This window comes from Ischnura elegans, chromosome 3 (assembly GCF_921293095.1).
Source record: "Ischnura elegans chromosome 3, ioIscEleg1.1, whole genome shotgun sequence".
Classification (NCBI taxonomy): domain Eukaryota; kingdom Metazoa; phylum Arthropoda; class Insecta; order Odonata; family Coenagrionidae; genus Ischnura; species Ischnura elegans.
In genome coordinates this window covers 20,947,368-20,963,835 of record NC_060248.1, presented here as the reverse complement: position 1 = coordinate 20,963,835, position 16,468 = coordinate 20,947,368, and the positions used below count along the sequence as shown (strand labels likewise).

The following is a 16,468-nucleotide window of genomic DNA, read 5'->3' as shown; positions in this document are numbered from 1 at the left end:
CTTTGGATTTTGACTATGATCCAAGGGGCACACTATTTGCTTGGAATTCCTTTTATGGTTTAGTTAGAAATAAAATCATATATTATTTCAAAGTTAAATGCATTGCTTTTTCACTCCTTAAATTGATGTTTTGCCATGATTTATGTCTTTACCTTCACCCCAATGGTTTCTTTCTCATCTGAATGTGATGAGGCTGGCAAAGTTATTTAATGATCTGTCATGTGTGGTACTTGCTACCATTTTGAAAGTAAATTTAAATACACCATGTAAATCAGTGTGATTTCTTATTTTGAATCCATCTTTTGTATAAATAATAAGCATCTTCAAAGTTAAATGTATTCAGCTGTACACCATCCAGTTATGTTTAATTTTTGTTTCAGGAATGGTCTCGTGATGACTTATGTGATAAGCTGAAGCTGCCCCCGAAAAATGAGTTTATTCCTACTAGCTTTGACATTTTGCCAAAGCCTGTCAATGTAAGTAGTGAAAGGTTGGATTTTTTATATGTAGTATTTTTTGCTCCACTAAGTTTTGTGAGTTGCCAATTTCTAAAAGTTGGCTGAGTGACTAATGTTGTGGGAGTCAATTTTATACCCCTCATCTGGAAGTGATGGATTTTCCTATTGCTGTAAAACTAAGTAGACAAAAAACATAGTAGTAATATTATAGCTAACAAGATGCCTGAATTGCATAAATTGTAAATTGACTGAGAAAGGTAGTGATTGGAGTTCACTTAACTAAGGAAAATTGAAGCTACAAAATTTGGAACAGGGTGAATCAAAGATAATTTTGAATGCATTGGAATACAATGCAGCACTGATTTTCCAAAAATCTGTTTACATACTGCCTGTATCCGTCACTACTAGCCTTTTTTTTCCACCCCTGACTCACATGACATTAACTTAATGGCTCGGCCAAATCCACTCTTTATATATGGTGAGCTTGGGGATGAAATTGGCAGATGAATTTAAGCCTATATGAAATATCTGGAAGGGTAGGAATGGTGGAGGGGACAGTATTTGGAGTATGTGTTTACAGAAATGGACTGAATGAGGTGGACAAAAGGATTCAGCACTTTGGACATGATTTTTTGTATCTACTCAGAAAACTCCTGTCTCAGACAAAGAAACTATTGGTACATTCCTGAGAATTAAAATTTTAGCCATAAGCTGTAAAATGGCTAGAATTAACTGGTTGCTCTTATATCTTCTGGACTTGCTTTTAAGAATAATAAGAAAAATGCACTTGCTAATGAATGCCATGAGTTTTAAAGAAAATAAAATGATAAGGTAGCACAGGATAGAAATTTGATGACAAAATTTAAGCTTTTAAATTACAAATTTGCTATGTTTTGGTTCATTGAAGTTCATTACATATATTGTAGTTCTACGGCATTGAAAATTGGTTTTGAGGAAAGTGTCATTGCTTCATATATCTGTTACATCCCTTTGGAATTCAATTGATATAAACATTTGTTTCTTGTACTACTTCTAACTACTGTTCTAAGTGTAAACTTAACCCATCTTAGAGTGAATGTGATGGATTTCAGTAATTTTACTTCCAAAATTATTTACTAAGATTGTGGAAATCGTTGTAAGTAGTACTAGGATTGTTATGATAATAGCTTTAAAAAAGAGCAAAAATATCATGCCATCAGGCATACTTCGTATTTTCACTTGAATAATTTCACGAGAACCTTTCAGTGAGAAGTTTGAGAAAAAATGGTTCATTTTGGATATAAATGCATGCCTCCATTAATTTCTTCTACACTTGTTATAATTCTGAACTGCATATCTCTAAGCTCTTCATTTGTTTCAGGAATCCGTTTCCCCTTTTGTCATTCAAGATATACCATTGTCGAGAGTATGGTTCAAGCAAGATGATGAATTTCTCATGCCAAAGGCAAATATCAGCTTTGAATTCACCAGGTGAGGCCTATGTCTCATGCATATTTGCTTAATTTATGTACCAAACCCTGATTTACATGATGCAGTGGAGGCTCAATTAAATGTATATTGTAGTAGATATTTTGGAGCTTATGCTGTGCAATCAATGAACATTTGTGTTCTTTTTACATATGAGGTTGAAAGTTGTTCATTTAGCATTTCTGAATCATGTCATGTGCTCTTTATCTTGGATTAGCCTCAAAGGTAAAAGTTGAAAATCGTGCCTAATGCATTCATCACTTAACAATTTTTTTTTATTAAAGAAGACCAAAAGTCTTTGAATTCAATACCTGTCCACCATAAATTGTACAATCCCCAGAATTGCAAAATTGCTTAGGGGTCAAAAATATTATCTCTATGGCCTTCTGGTGTTAATGTTTTTACCTATCTTCCACTGATTTCTTGGTGAGACCCTTTACGTCTTGGCTACTTGAAATTACAGCTGATGTTGTAACTTTCTCTTATTTTTCTACTTGCTAAGTGTTCTTTAGTTTCTATTCTAGTTCTTTAGAATTTTTAATGACAATTTATCATCAGTAAATTTTGCCAATGTTATCTTCCCTTGTGTTGCTCTTGCAGCCCTGCACACCACTTTTATCAATGCTTTCATTTTATTTTGGTTTTTATGGGGCCTCAGTCATTTACCTTAATATTAATAACTTTCATATTGAAATAAAGAGAATATTTTATACATAAATTGTTATATTTTGTTTTTAACGAGAAGACCTATCAGACCCTTGTGCCCACGCCCCCCCCCCCCTCCCCCAAAAAAAATTCCTGAATCCGCTCCTGCACGTCATCATCAGTTATTAATCCAAAGATTGGGTTGATGCTGCTCTCTTCCTCATTCTCCTAACACCGAGTTACATACTTCACCTGCTGTATTATTCTCTTCCCCACTGTTCTCCCCTTCCACCTGTCCTCCAATGATTATTTTCATCATACCATCAGATGTCATGATGCATTAGGTTAAGTTGTCCTGTTTTCTTCCCAAGGTTTTCAGAAGCCCTCTCATCTCGGCTATTCTTCTTTAGACTTTAAAATTACTCACATGATCTATCCATTTTATCTTCATCATTCTTCAGTGGAACCACATTTCAAAAGCATGACTTCTCTGCTGCTCTAATAGGGTGGTTTCGTTTTATTTTTTTATTGCCTGAATCGAAAGATTATTACTCCTGGAGTACGTATTTCATGCTTTTAGATTTTTAAATGTTGATATCTATTTTTCGCGATTAAATGAAAAGTGAAAATTTTCAAGCGTGCGAGATCGCGGCGGCTAAGTATGAATGCTGGGTAAACCCCGTATGATGTTGTCCTGGTTCCCACTGCCGCAAGTGAGGTGACCTTGGGGCGAGGCGTTGAGCGCTGATACGACGCAGGATGCTAGCAGGTAGCCGAGTATCCTGCTAGCTGGTACCGCTTGGCTTAAATAAGGATTATTAATACCTTACCAAACGAAGGAAACCTTCCGACCTTTTCCGGCAGTTTTAATAGGTGATTATTAAGAGATGTTTCCCTGAGCCCTGTGCCTCATGCATGCATTGGTAATCTCAGACGATGTAAAACTCCTATCTCCTCGTATAGAAACTAGGTCCTTCTGACGTCACATGGAGTGGCATCGCATGGGCGCCAATCTGGCTTTTTTGAAATTAGGTTAAAATTGACCATTAACATTTGTCTAAGCTGGGATTTATAAAACCAAATAATTTGTATATTATGAATACACTATTGGTGGGTAATAAATCGCAATCAATGCCTTTCGTTTTCTTTGATGAAGGAAACTACCCTATTGTCCATACTTCACCTCCGTAAAGAAGTATGTTCTATGTAGAAGTCCTAAGAAATTGCTCATCTGGTTCATAATTCACTCTTTCAGCAAGATGTACCCTTTGTATGAGTTTCATACTCCTTCGATGTTTCCCGCAATCTTAATGAGAAATAAATTCAGACACCAAAGCACAAGAATTATTGCATTTTAATTTAAGGCCATACCAGGTTTATTATTTCCATTAATATTTACTTTGTAAAATAAAATTATTTTATCTACTTGCTGATAAGGAATGTTTCAAGTTTACTTGGACGTCTGCTCTTGCATTGTAGATAACAATCAGCGGCGGGAAAAAACTCTTGATTAATTTTAGAAGATTCTTCAATGGTTAATCATTCATAAATTCAGAGAAATGTTACCCACGATCTTTATTAGTATATTTTATATCGCATATGTGCAATTATTGCTGTGGCCTCACATGGGTTAAAATACGGCCCGAGGGAACCGGAGATTTCGTCACACTCGGGCATGTTTACCCAGTTACCAGTCAAGGCCAAACCAACAAGGCCAAAAAAGGAGAGGGAGAGAATAGAAGGAGTGAAAGCAGTGGGGGAAGTGGAAGTAGAGATAGCATGAGTCATAGTCAGGCACTAGCCTGTCGAGACAATTTGCCCCAAGTCCTGGTTTCCTATATGCTAGCGATGGCGTAATTGTGTGCCCATTGCCAGCACGGGAGATCCGTGCTCCTCTTTTCCTAGCATTGTGGTGTGGGATCAAGAAGCTCAGTGGTTAAAAATCCGTGTCCCTAAGCAGTTGCATCCCGGGCAACTTGTGCGAGGCGCGACTACTCGGCATGGTGCCTGTCAGTGTTGTTTCCAACATCGTGCAGTGGTTTCGAAGCTTTCGTGCAAACCACTTCTCTGAATCCACGACCTCGCTGCTACAGGTGTGTGGTGTTCGGAAACCTGGTACATATTACATGTAGCAGTAGGAATATGAGCACAATGACGTTATCATCGCAAACAAGATCGCGGTCGGGAAGAGAAAGCTTTTGATGGTTCCAAAAAGCAATCTAAAATAATCGACAGTGTGCGTTAGTAATAATAGATTGTTTGATTTATGTAAATTATGAAAATTACCAGAAATTAAAGTAAAGTTTGGATTATCTGTGTTTTCCAATTGTCCGTGTCACCTCACCTCATCATTAGTTTGGATAATCGGGTGTGTACTGTATTAGATTAGATATTTTATACCCATTTTAGCTGTAAATAGTTTAAAAGTCATATTTCAGACCTTGCACTGTGGCCAATAGTCATAATCTTTCTTATTTAGTGAAGTCCGCAAACCTGATTGTCAAATTGTGCTAGCTTTGTTTAACTCACTTTCTGTATTAGTTATGGTACATATTTAGTGCCTTGAGCAGTAAACATGAAGTCATGAAATTGTATTGCCATATGCATTATGGAAACCTGTGGCCGAGTATGTTAACAATTTACAATGAGTGAGGAGGGGCTGGAAGGAAAACGACGTATTTTCATTGTGCTATGCATGATAAAAACTTTTCATCACTACTCCTTTGTTATTACCATTGCCATACCATCGATAATGAAAATTGCCTGTGACAAAAGTGCTTGTGGAATAAGAGCAGGTTTTTGTTCCTTAATTACTGATTTGGAACAATTTTATATTTAATGGCAAATATTATTTACATAATGCTACTAAAAAGGGTTTATGCTGTGGTTGACTCTCTCAGTATACTATGTATTACTGATAAATTACTCACCATCCAACTCTGACCTTTGCTAGTACTGTATTGGCCCTTAAAAGTCTCTAAAGGTATTGTAAATACATACCTGCTGTTCAAACTGTGGCAAAGTTTTCATTCCCCTTTCTCAATGTGCTGACAAACCTGTGAAAGTTGTTTACATGCTGCATAATATGTAATAATAAATGTACATTAATAGTGGCTGCCAATGGTGCAGTTGCCTGTAGTCAAGATAGATAAAATACAATCACATACATATGCAATAAAATATTGGAGGATATCCTAAATCAGAGGTGACTTCATTTGAATTATTTAATATAGAATTTCTCAATGACTGACTAATTGTTGCTTACTTTCTTTTCCTAGCCCCCTGGCCTATTTGGATCCTCTTCACAGTAATATGTTGCATATGTTTGTCCATTTATTTAAAGATGCTTTGAATGAATATGCATATGCTGCTGAATTGGCTGGACTCAAATGGGAGCTGAGTAACACAAAGTATGGAATGATTGTGAGTACATGTACATAAATTTGAGTACATTTGAACTACAGTAGACTCTCATTTATATGAATAACAATGGTATTATGAAGTTAAGTCATGGTCTTTGCGAAAAGGGAATGTTAACATTTGGTAAAAGAAATGATATTACAAAATTTTGATGTTAAGACATTACAAACCTAAGTTGAGGTCCCAATGGTATTTTATTTATTGAATAAATATATAGCACCGTTTTGGTTAACCACTGACTGATTGATACAAATTCAGAGCCAAAACTGTGATATGTGTGGGTATTTGGCTCATTGGACGTAAAAGTAAAAAAAAATTCTAAAAATGGGACTAAAACTTTTTGGCTTTTATTTTGTACTTTTAAACGTCTGTGGAACATGATAGTCAATGGACATAAACTAGATTTTTTGGTATGGCTGCCATTGCGACGAATTGATATTTAGTATTTTTTTAAAAACGTTTTCTATGCTTTTCTTATGGAAAAATTTTAGGAATTCTTTTTTGACCATCTTGCAATAATCGTATGACAAATTCCTTGAAATATAAGTTGGAGGATTTTTTGGTTGATTTTTTGGCTATCTTGGAATTTTCATACGTCGAAACAATTCCGAGGAATAAATGATTTTGATTGAAGGGCGAATTTTGTGAAAGTTACCAAGTGGTAACAGTTGACTCTTCCATGTTAAGAATGTAAACTTTCAAGGCTTGAGGAGGAGAGGGATTATATAGGGAGGAATGCATTATCTTCATTTTGTAAACTCTGCAATTACTGTTTTTAAATCTATGGTGAAAGCATAATTACTATATGCAGCAGACTCCCGATTATCTGGCTGCGGTATATCCCTGTTGCGGATTATCCGTGCATGATTTTTCACTCTCGCTCTATATTTTCCGCGATCTTTATAGAAAAATAAATTCAGATGCAAAATCATCGGAATCACTGAATTAATGCTAGGATACATCGGGCTTATTATTTCCGTTAGAATCCTCTTCGTAAAACGGAAGCAATCTAAGCGCTAGCTGCATTCATGGGAACTCCATGTTCCTGTTTTCCAAGACTCGCAGTGTGCGACCCCACTCCTTGATCACAGATACACATCCCGCGGCATTTGCAACCCAGGCAACTGGTGCAAAACACGACCACGTAGCGTGGTGCCTGGCAGTATAGTTTCTGACGTCGAGCAGTGGTTTTGAAGCATTCAGGCTGACCACTTTTCTGTATTCGTGATCACATAGCCACGGATGTGTGGTTTTGGAGACCAGGCCTTACGTGGAGTATTAATAATACGAGTACAACCATGTTATCACTGCTAAAAAGATCGCGAACTGGCAAAGAAAGCTCTTAATGAGTCCGGGAAGCACTCTAAAATAGCAGAATAGTGGCATAAATAATAATATATTGTTTGTTTTACATAAATTATGAACATTACAAGACGTTAAAGGAAAGTTTGGGTCATCCGTGTTTTCCGATTATTCGTGCCGTCTCTCCCCATCATTAGCTCAGATAATCGGGAGTGTACTGTACCAGGTTCCTCTCTATTTGGGGCCTCATCACCGTAATTGCATTATGGGTTATGTTGTTTGCTCTTGTGTCCGTTCTTCTTTTGATGATCCTCAGCATTACTTTTGCAACATGCTATATTGTTTATATTCTATGGCTTTCTTCATTTTCAGTATCAGAAAATAATTGTCCACACACAATCTTCTGGTCAATGCTGTAAATATTTGCCTCTGTATATACATATTGGATTGTGAAATCAAACGTGTCACAGTTTTGTTGCCATGTATGATTAGCTTTGATAACAGCAAAGTACGTATTTTAAGTTTCAATTTTTATTGAAAGTAAGTTTCTGTGATGTCTTATTTTGCAGCTTGGAATTGTAGGCTATAATAGCAAGCAGCATGTGCTCTTGGAAAAAATTATGGAAAAGATGACAAATTTCCAAGTTGATCCGAAGAGATTTATGATCCTGAAAGAAAATGTAAGTGGAATCATTTAATTTGTTTTGAATTAATACCGATTGGAATGAAAAAAGAAAGGATGTTTGAACACACCTGATCTGTGGAATAGTTACTCATAGGATCATTTACAGCTAGGTAATATTTCTACTGGAATATATGTAATGCCTACTGCAAGTCTTAGTGTTCATACCCTTAACTCCAAGTTATGCATGCTCAACATTTTTTCCTGCAATGTGTATGTTTAATTCTCACTTTGTTAAAATTTAGTATTGACCTTAATAAAGGATTATTATTTAATTTTATCTATTAATTATGTTCTGAAATGTAAGGGTTATACATAATTAGTGATATTTGGAATCAATGGTTTGTATTAAAATGGAACTTTTAATCGAACTGCTATTAAAAGTAATCTTATTCATTAATGTAAACATCTGCCGTCATAGTAGTAAGTCCTTACTTATGGGCATCCGGCCTATGAACTCTTTGGAGTTGGCTGATGCAATGCTGTGTGGCATGAAGGAACTCTCACTTTGGGTCTGACGTGTACGTGACAAAGCCTTTGATGTGACGAATTCTATGCCTCATCAAATGTGAAATCTAATATCATATCACATAGATCCTTTGGGGACAAGCATTCAAAAATATCGCATGATGTACAGCATCACAAAGTATGACTGATAGAGTATAGCAAAACTGATGGCTATGGAATGGTACTCCAGAACCAATCAAAACCGCAAAATCGCTGATGTCTTTTAAATATCTAATGTTCACTAAAATGCTATTACAAGAAAATATGTAATTGTACCAATATTCCACTATATTCTGTTACAATTTATTTTTTATTTTTTTGCATGTATCTTATTCTTCTGTGCACTGAGCTCTAATATGAATGTAAGCCTTTGTATGTTCTTAGTGGACCATAAAGGTCCAAGAACAATAAATATTTCTTCTTTATCTTTATGGCCAGTAGAGAATTGTGTATTACTTTTGAGTACTCACTTTGATTGATGTTAGTAAAATTGTGCTACTGTTTAAATCGAATAATTTCTGCTGGTGCATTTTGTTGCAGGTTACCCTGCTTATCTGGTTAGTGGAAATAATGTAACAGTGGGTGGTGATATACCACCCATCACTCAGTTATTTTCTGTTACATCAATTTGCAACATTGAGTGCATTAAAGTACATAGCGCATTATTTTGGCATGGTGTTTGATCTGCTATTTCATTGATGCTTTAAAAGCAAGGCGAAGTACCTAATTAGCATACTTGTGTTATTACTCATCTACAAAAATGACTAATATTTCAGTGGTTATAAATATTTTGAAAGGGGTCATTCATACATGAAGATAAATTGGCATTAAATTTTTCTGATTTATATTTTTTCCCTCTGTTGTGCATGCAATAAAGTTATTTAAAGTGTTCCATGTAATTGAACAGAGTTTTTTAATAGGAAGTGAGTGTATAGCATGCATTCATTTTGTATCACTTTCCATATCGAAGGACATGAAATTTGTGAATTTGATGCTCTCGCTCTTCTGGCTGGTAAATGTTATCGCTTGCAATGCAGCACCTAAGGGCTTCAGATGGGAATTAAAAAAGTGCCTGCTCTCCTCATTGCAGTAAAGTCAGTTTGTAGGGGGAAAGAGAGATACAGATGGAGATGGGTAAGAGGAGGGAGAGAAAGACCTTAGGGTGTGGAGTTCCTTCCTTGAGAGTGGGGGAAATTCTATTGCCGAGGCAGAAAAGATTTTACAAGCTCAATTAATTACACCACAGCATATTCGAGGGACAGATATTCTTTGAAATTTATTTCATTGCTAAAGAGGGGGATGGATGCCCAGGGCTACCGCAAGAAATCTTTAATTCACGCTTTCTACGTTGCGGAAATAGAATGAGAAAATTGGCTTATGCTACATTTTTGAGTGCCTTTTGCTATTTGTCAAGTACTTTCCCAATAAAACTGATTCACATGTCTAGGGCATTCATATTTGCAGAAATCATCCTCTAAAACAGATATGTTGTGGAGAAGTTCTGCTCAAAATGAGCTATTGGCGATGAAAACAGTGTGTGCAGAGCCATTTCCCGTGGGTGTACAGTTTTGTGGAACAAACTCATATTTTTAAAACTAAAAGCTCATTCCCAAAAATATTCCCAAAGTGGAAATAACTTAATAGATTACTAAATGTCATCAAATTTAGAAATAAAGTGTCCACACTAAGGGTTTTGAGGTATTATGCATGATATTATGAAATTAGTCATAGGATATAGGTGGAATACAATTAATTCTTTATGCATGAAGGCTGTTCTGTGGCTTGAGTAAATTACAAGGGAAGATTTAAAGATATTTTCATTCAAAGTGTTGTCATGTGTGCATTTATTGCGACAATGCTGCAGACGAACACAACCAAGGTGAAAAGCCAGTGGTGATTCATAAACACATAGTGATTTTTTTTAAACTATTTAATTTATGCGTCAATATTACAGTTGTTAATTTAGGCACTGTTTGGCCCGCTCTTCCTTTGCAAGTGCGGGAAATTTGTTTCAGCCTTAGCCACTTCGTGCAAAATTGTAATGCAGTGTTGCGTTATGCAGGATAGTATACGCTGTTTGATGTCTTGCTTAGGTTTTTCAAAGTGTGAACAAGGTCACGGCACACATCTTTGTTCGTATGTTGAGGACTTACTGTATTTAAAATCATAGTGTTTTTGCTGGCTACACATTTTGTAGAGTTGTATTATATTTTGTTCATGTTATTAATATTTTTTTGATTTTTACAGTATATCAGGACTTTAAAAAATTTTGATGCTGAGCAACCGTACCAGCATGCTGTATATTATCTGGCAGTATTATTAGTTGAACAAGCATGGACCAAGAAGGAGTTATTGGCTGCTGTTGAAGGTATTGTTTTAGGAAATAGGTCATGAAATGAGATATACCTATACCTTATTTGGAGTATAGTTGCATTCTCAAATGTTAATATTCCCTTGATATTCTCCTTAAGAATGTAATTTTCAAATAAACAGTGTATTTAAGGTTGTTTTAAGAATACGAAGTGTTATACATTTACGATAACATCTGTGGCAAAATCAACTCGCTATAGTGCTAGCGCAAAAACGATCGCTGGTTATAGGTGATGATTTCCCTATGCTTTTCTGTGTGGGATAACCAACACAAAAAATTCATTCTCTTTGTTATTAATGGGCCATTTCAGTGAACTTATTATTAACCTTAATTATTATGGAATTATTTGAATTTTATGATTAATTATTTGAATGAATTTTAGTTGAAAAATACTCCAACTTTTCAACCAAAACTAGAAAAATTGTTAGAAATTTACGCATTACATTTATTTTTTTGATCAAAATAGAATGAATTTTCATTTTCGATGTATTTTGCACCAAATTATGAGCGTAATCAAATTATAGAGAGGTTGATAAGATTTATGGTAGAGAAGTAGATTATGGTTCAAATGAAGTGGTTCGTATGCTATTTTCTGCATAGCACTCCATAATTAGTCACTGAATCCTATCGCTGGAAAAACCATGATTGCCCAAGGCGTTGCATTTGATAGGGAATTTTGTTTGCATGCAACTGGTTTTTTGGTTGTGAATAACTGGAAGTCTTTACTTGATCAGGAACGAGTGACTTTTGTCGCAATTTATTGACAATTGATATACTCAAATCAGTTGCGTGTGATCAATGACTGACTTCAATCGTGAATGATCAATGAATGAAATTGATCGCAAATGGCCACAAAAGGGCTCTATCATTTGTCAGAGTTATCCCATTCATCAATAAATCTCACAAAAGACCTCAATTGTCCATGTTGGTCATTCACGACCGACCCATCACTAGCTATCATGCCACCCTCACTATAAGCCACACTCATTATTACGGACTTCTATTGAATATAGCAAGGTTTTTAGATCCTATCAATAGGATTAGAGAAAACAACACATGATACGTTGAATTAGGAGTAATTTATTACTCATGGATATCAGAATATCATCAGGCATTGGAGGAAAAAATGCAATGTAAGTATGTCATCTCTGAGAGGAACATCAGGAGATGAGCTAAGTTTAAGTGGAATCTCAGTGAGAAAGTTGGATTAGAAAAGGGTAAAAAAGAATAGATATCCCATCAATTATTCATGTGAACATGCCAAAATGATTATATTTTAAATGCAAGTGATTATTTTGTCATTTCAATATAATCCATTATGTTAGATTTTTCATGCTAATTTCTTATGTACAATTTTTGCAGAGGAAGGTCCTCCTAAGTTTTCCATAGCTGCAAGGTATTTCATGTAACCGCGGGTGCACCAAAAATGATTTATCTCTACCCCCCTTTAATCCAAGCGATCACCAGAATGTCTGTATGAAAGAGTATATGCATCAGTGAGAGTAATTCATTAAAAAATAAGTAATGTAGAAAGAGATTTCTGTTGATTCAAATATTAGTGGACCAAATATGTTCAGCCAGCACCAAAATGGGAAATTAAATTTGAGAATGAAGCACAGAAGTCTACATATAAGGACTAGTAATGAATTTGAGATAAATGGATAAATGAAAGGGAGGGATTTTTGGACTTATCTGGAAGACAAATTAAGTTGGAATGTCAGCTGAGGATGAACTGGGGAGGGTTTTGATGCCAATTCCATAAAAGGAAAAGGCTGAAGAGTTGACATTACTTGTATATTAATTGTATATATTTTGAAGTTTAAGTTAACCTTTATCATTTGACCATGATATTCAGACAAATGGATTATTTTAATTGCTATTATTTATATTTCCAGAATTGACATTGGAAAGGGTTGAGGCATTCATTCCACAGATGCTATCCAACATGCACATAGAATGCTTCTTTCATGGAAATGTGAATAAGTCTGTAAGTTAATTAGATTGACAATAGTGTAAATATTCTCATTATGTAATTACCTTAAAAAAAAAAGTCTACTTCCTTTGCTAACTTGAATGAGCAGCTTAAAATTTTTATTTCAAATATGTGAAATTTGAAATTTATTTCCTTTTAATGCTGCATCATACCTATCCTTTCTTGAATTAAAACAAATGATGATAAAATTATAGAGTTATTTAGGCAGGACTTTAATCAGAGGGAGCTTGAAAGAAGTACCCTGAAATTTAAAATCAACAAAATAAAAATGGCTGGTAATGCCTGTGAATTTCCAATTTTTTTCCGATTTTGGTATTATAGAGAATTTTAAGTGACATTTAGGTGTGCTATTTTCTTATGCTTATAATGCTAAAATGGTGCTGCTTATCCATATTGCTTCTACCACAACTTAGAGTAGCTATTAATTTCAGTTAGTTGCTATGGTTAGTTACTTCAGTTCTCAGTTCCGGTTCTAAATAATATCTATTATATAAGATCATTTTTCAACAGCTGAAGAAATTTTTTGCCTAAATGTTTTTCTTACCTATGGTAATATCAATTTCATTAAATAGATCATCTAATTAGCAAAAAGTAATCCAAAATACATTAGTTCTTGGAACCAGCTCTTGGTTCCTGTTTATTCTTCAGTATTTAATGCATCAAATTAATAATTTATGATTATTTCGCTTGAATGTTGATTTTGTCTATGATAGCATTAATTTCATTTAATTGACCCTCAAATTTGCATAAAACAATCATCTCAGAGATGCTGGTTCTTGGCACCATTTCTCAATTCCTGTTCGTTCTAAAGACTTTAATATGCTGAATTATCAGTACTTATAGATGATATTCAGGCTGACTGTCGATCTTCTTTGTGATAACATCAATATCATTCAATTTATAATCTAAATAGCAAAATAGTCACCCCAAAGACACTGGTTCTCAGTTCCAGGGACGCAGCTAGGATTTAAGGCTAGGGGGGGTTTTAGGCACAACTAGACCTTGGGTGTGTGGTTTGCCCGCCAGGATAAGCGGGAGGGGCGGGGGCCCTCCCCTAGAAAAATTTTAAGATAAGTGGCTCATAATGGTGAGTTTTATGGCTTTCCCCTTCCTGTCCCCTAAGGTGCAACTTTGCCTGAGTTTGTATGATGTATTTTGTATATGTATGTATATTTTATTAATCCTTACACTCTTCTATAAGTATATTAATCTAATTAAGTAAAATGGGTTAAACTTAAAAGTTTCTCTCAACTCTAAGGGGGGTGTTTTATCCTCCCAAAACCCCCCTCGCTTCACCACTGCTCATTTCCTGTTCCTTCACTCGAGTTAGCTAAATTACCAATACCGAACTGACACGTAAGTTGAGAACCTACTTGAAGACTATCATTGCTCTGAGAAAAGTTAGGATTGGGATTTTCATTTTTCATGGAGGAGTCGAGGGTTCTGTGAAAGTTGATGAGATACAAACGTCGAGCAAGTGCTTAGTTTAGAGATGTGCTTCAGAAGAGATGATGAGCTGAAACAGAAATCTAGATCTTTATCTACACACCACCCTACAAGCCGCCACAATAGGCATGTCACACAGATTAAGTCTTTCTGTACCAGTTGCCATATGCTCGCTCCATATTCAAGGTGTAACCGGGTTAGTGTGAAATGGCACTTCTCTTTTCTTTTTTCTTCCAGAAATCTTCCTACAACACACTTGACGAATCCTAGTTTCTTAAGTGCTTTGCCTCTTCTAAATATGTGCTCCCCATGATTGGTTTGAAGTTGTCGTAACTCCCAGATACTTTGCTTCATCTGTCACCTTCATGTGGACACCATTCTCTACTTATATATATGTGGATTCTTGGCACTACCATCCATTTCCTCAAATTAAGTTCTAGTTCCCTATCTTAGCCCCAAGCATGAACGTTGGATAAATGTGATGATAGAACTTCCAATTCCTAGTGTACACTAATTTCATAATAAAGAAATAGCAAAGATGAAAGGATTACAAAGAGAAGAAGAGAAAAGGAAGGAAATGAGATAGATAAGTTAAAAGTAGAGAATCGAGCTCTAAAAAGAAAACTGGAAGAAATAGAAAATTTTAAGAAAATGGAGAAACCAAAATCTTTGCTTTATTTTAGTAAAATAGTTAGTCATAACCCAAATCATTAAAGTCTGGTCATTCAATTTTAGACTGCATTATTTTCACCCAAAGTTTCAAGATAGAAGATCAATTGACATGTTCATTCATTTTTCTGTCCGCACTGTCACATTTTTTAAATTTTTAGTTCTTATCAGAGCATTTTTTCGTAAAAATCAAATTCTGATATGATGAGAAGTGTGTTTATTCTTATTGGACGATTTTTTTTTATAAAAGTGTAAATTTATTATGATGAGAAGTGTGTTAATTTCTGCTCCCTTTTGCCCAAATGTAATTAGGTGCACAAAAAAAAGCCTGGGGTATGAAAAAAAGTAATTAAAAATCAGTTGGAAGCAACATCATAATGGAGAAAACTGTCCAAGAAAATTTAGGGGAAATACAAGGAGTTGATGCAGAAAAAAGTTTTGGTTTCCTTGAAAACGGAAATAGGTTTTAGCTCTGTGACATAATTTTTAAGGGTTTTGTTCTGCTTTGCATTTTAAACAAATAGCTTTTGATATAAGATTCGTGGCTACGTTGCCGTCAATTGAAAATTCACACAGACTAGTAATTTGTGTGATAATCCAATGTTTATCGTATCAACTATCAAATTCTAGACATACACAATTATTTTACCAGTAAAATAGTGCACTTCTGGTGAGATACCTCATTGATTAAAGTGCCTCTAGTGCTGAGTTTGATCATCTGACATGATTGTTGTGACTTGCATTTGAATGTCAAAATTTCGACAAGAAGTCAATCAGCTAAGTTTGTTAGATAAGGTGTACTAGTTTATGGTTTGTTAGGTAAGGTATACTTAGATAAGGGGCTTGATTCTCTGCTTTTAACTTATCTACATCGCCTTTTCCATCCAATATCAAAGGCTTCCTCTTATTGGCAGTCTTTACAACCAATTTCCTACTTATCATAATCAGGCAATAGTTCCCCAATTAATAAATAGCAATAGGCAATTTTGGATGTATGGTCTTTCATTTACTTTTCAGTTGTAATATAGTCAGTGTTAGAAATGATATTTGGGGTATAGCATTCATATAAAACAATCAAATGGACCAGAAAATGATTTTGTGTCATTTATTATTAGGAGATGTTATGGCCTTAGTTTGGCAGCCGGCTTTCAAGTGTTTATTGTCCCTGTCAAGGGCAGAGCTCTTAGGTATTGTCATGGCTGGCTGAACTCAGTATTTATATATTAATTAGCCTAGGACTAGTAACAGAGTTTTTTACTGGACTGCACAATTTATAAGATATTAATATTAAATTTATAGCTATTTCAGTACAAATATTTGTATTCTTATTTCTCTCGAATAACCTTTTCCTTTACAGTCCTTGGTTTATTAATGTATATGCTATTCAGTGATTAAAAAAATTCTTCTATTTATTTTCATCTAAACATTTCTCTTGAGTTTTGTTGAACATAAAAAATATGTTACAATTTCAATGGGCACCAAATTTAATTATCAAATAATAATTTGAC

At 35.0% G+C, this 16,468-nt stretch overlaps 1 protein-coding gene across 1 annotated transcript in view; it reads left to right on the top strand.

The window, feature by feature from the left end:
• LOC124155538 (insulin-degrading enzyme) overlaps window positions 1-16,468 on the top strand; it is a 54,116-nt gene that overhangs the window by 21,844 nt on the left and 15,804 nt on the right. The window contains 6 exon segments of the mRNA XM_046529442.1: window positions 381-476; window positions 1,819-1,928; window positions 5,849-5,993; window positions 7,862-7,972; window positions 10,729-10,849; window positions 12,748-12,839. Coding sequence (XP_046385398.1) covers window positions 381-476; window positions 1,819-1,928; window positions 5,849-5,993; window positions 7,862-7,972; window positions 10,729-10,849; window positions 12,748-12,839 — 675 coding nt within the window.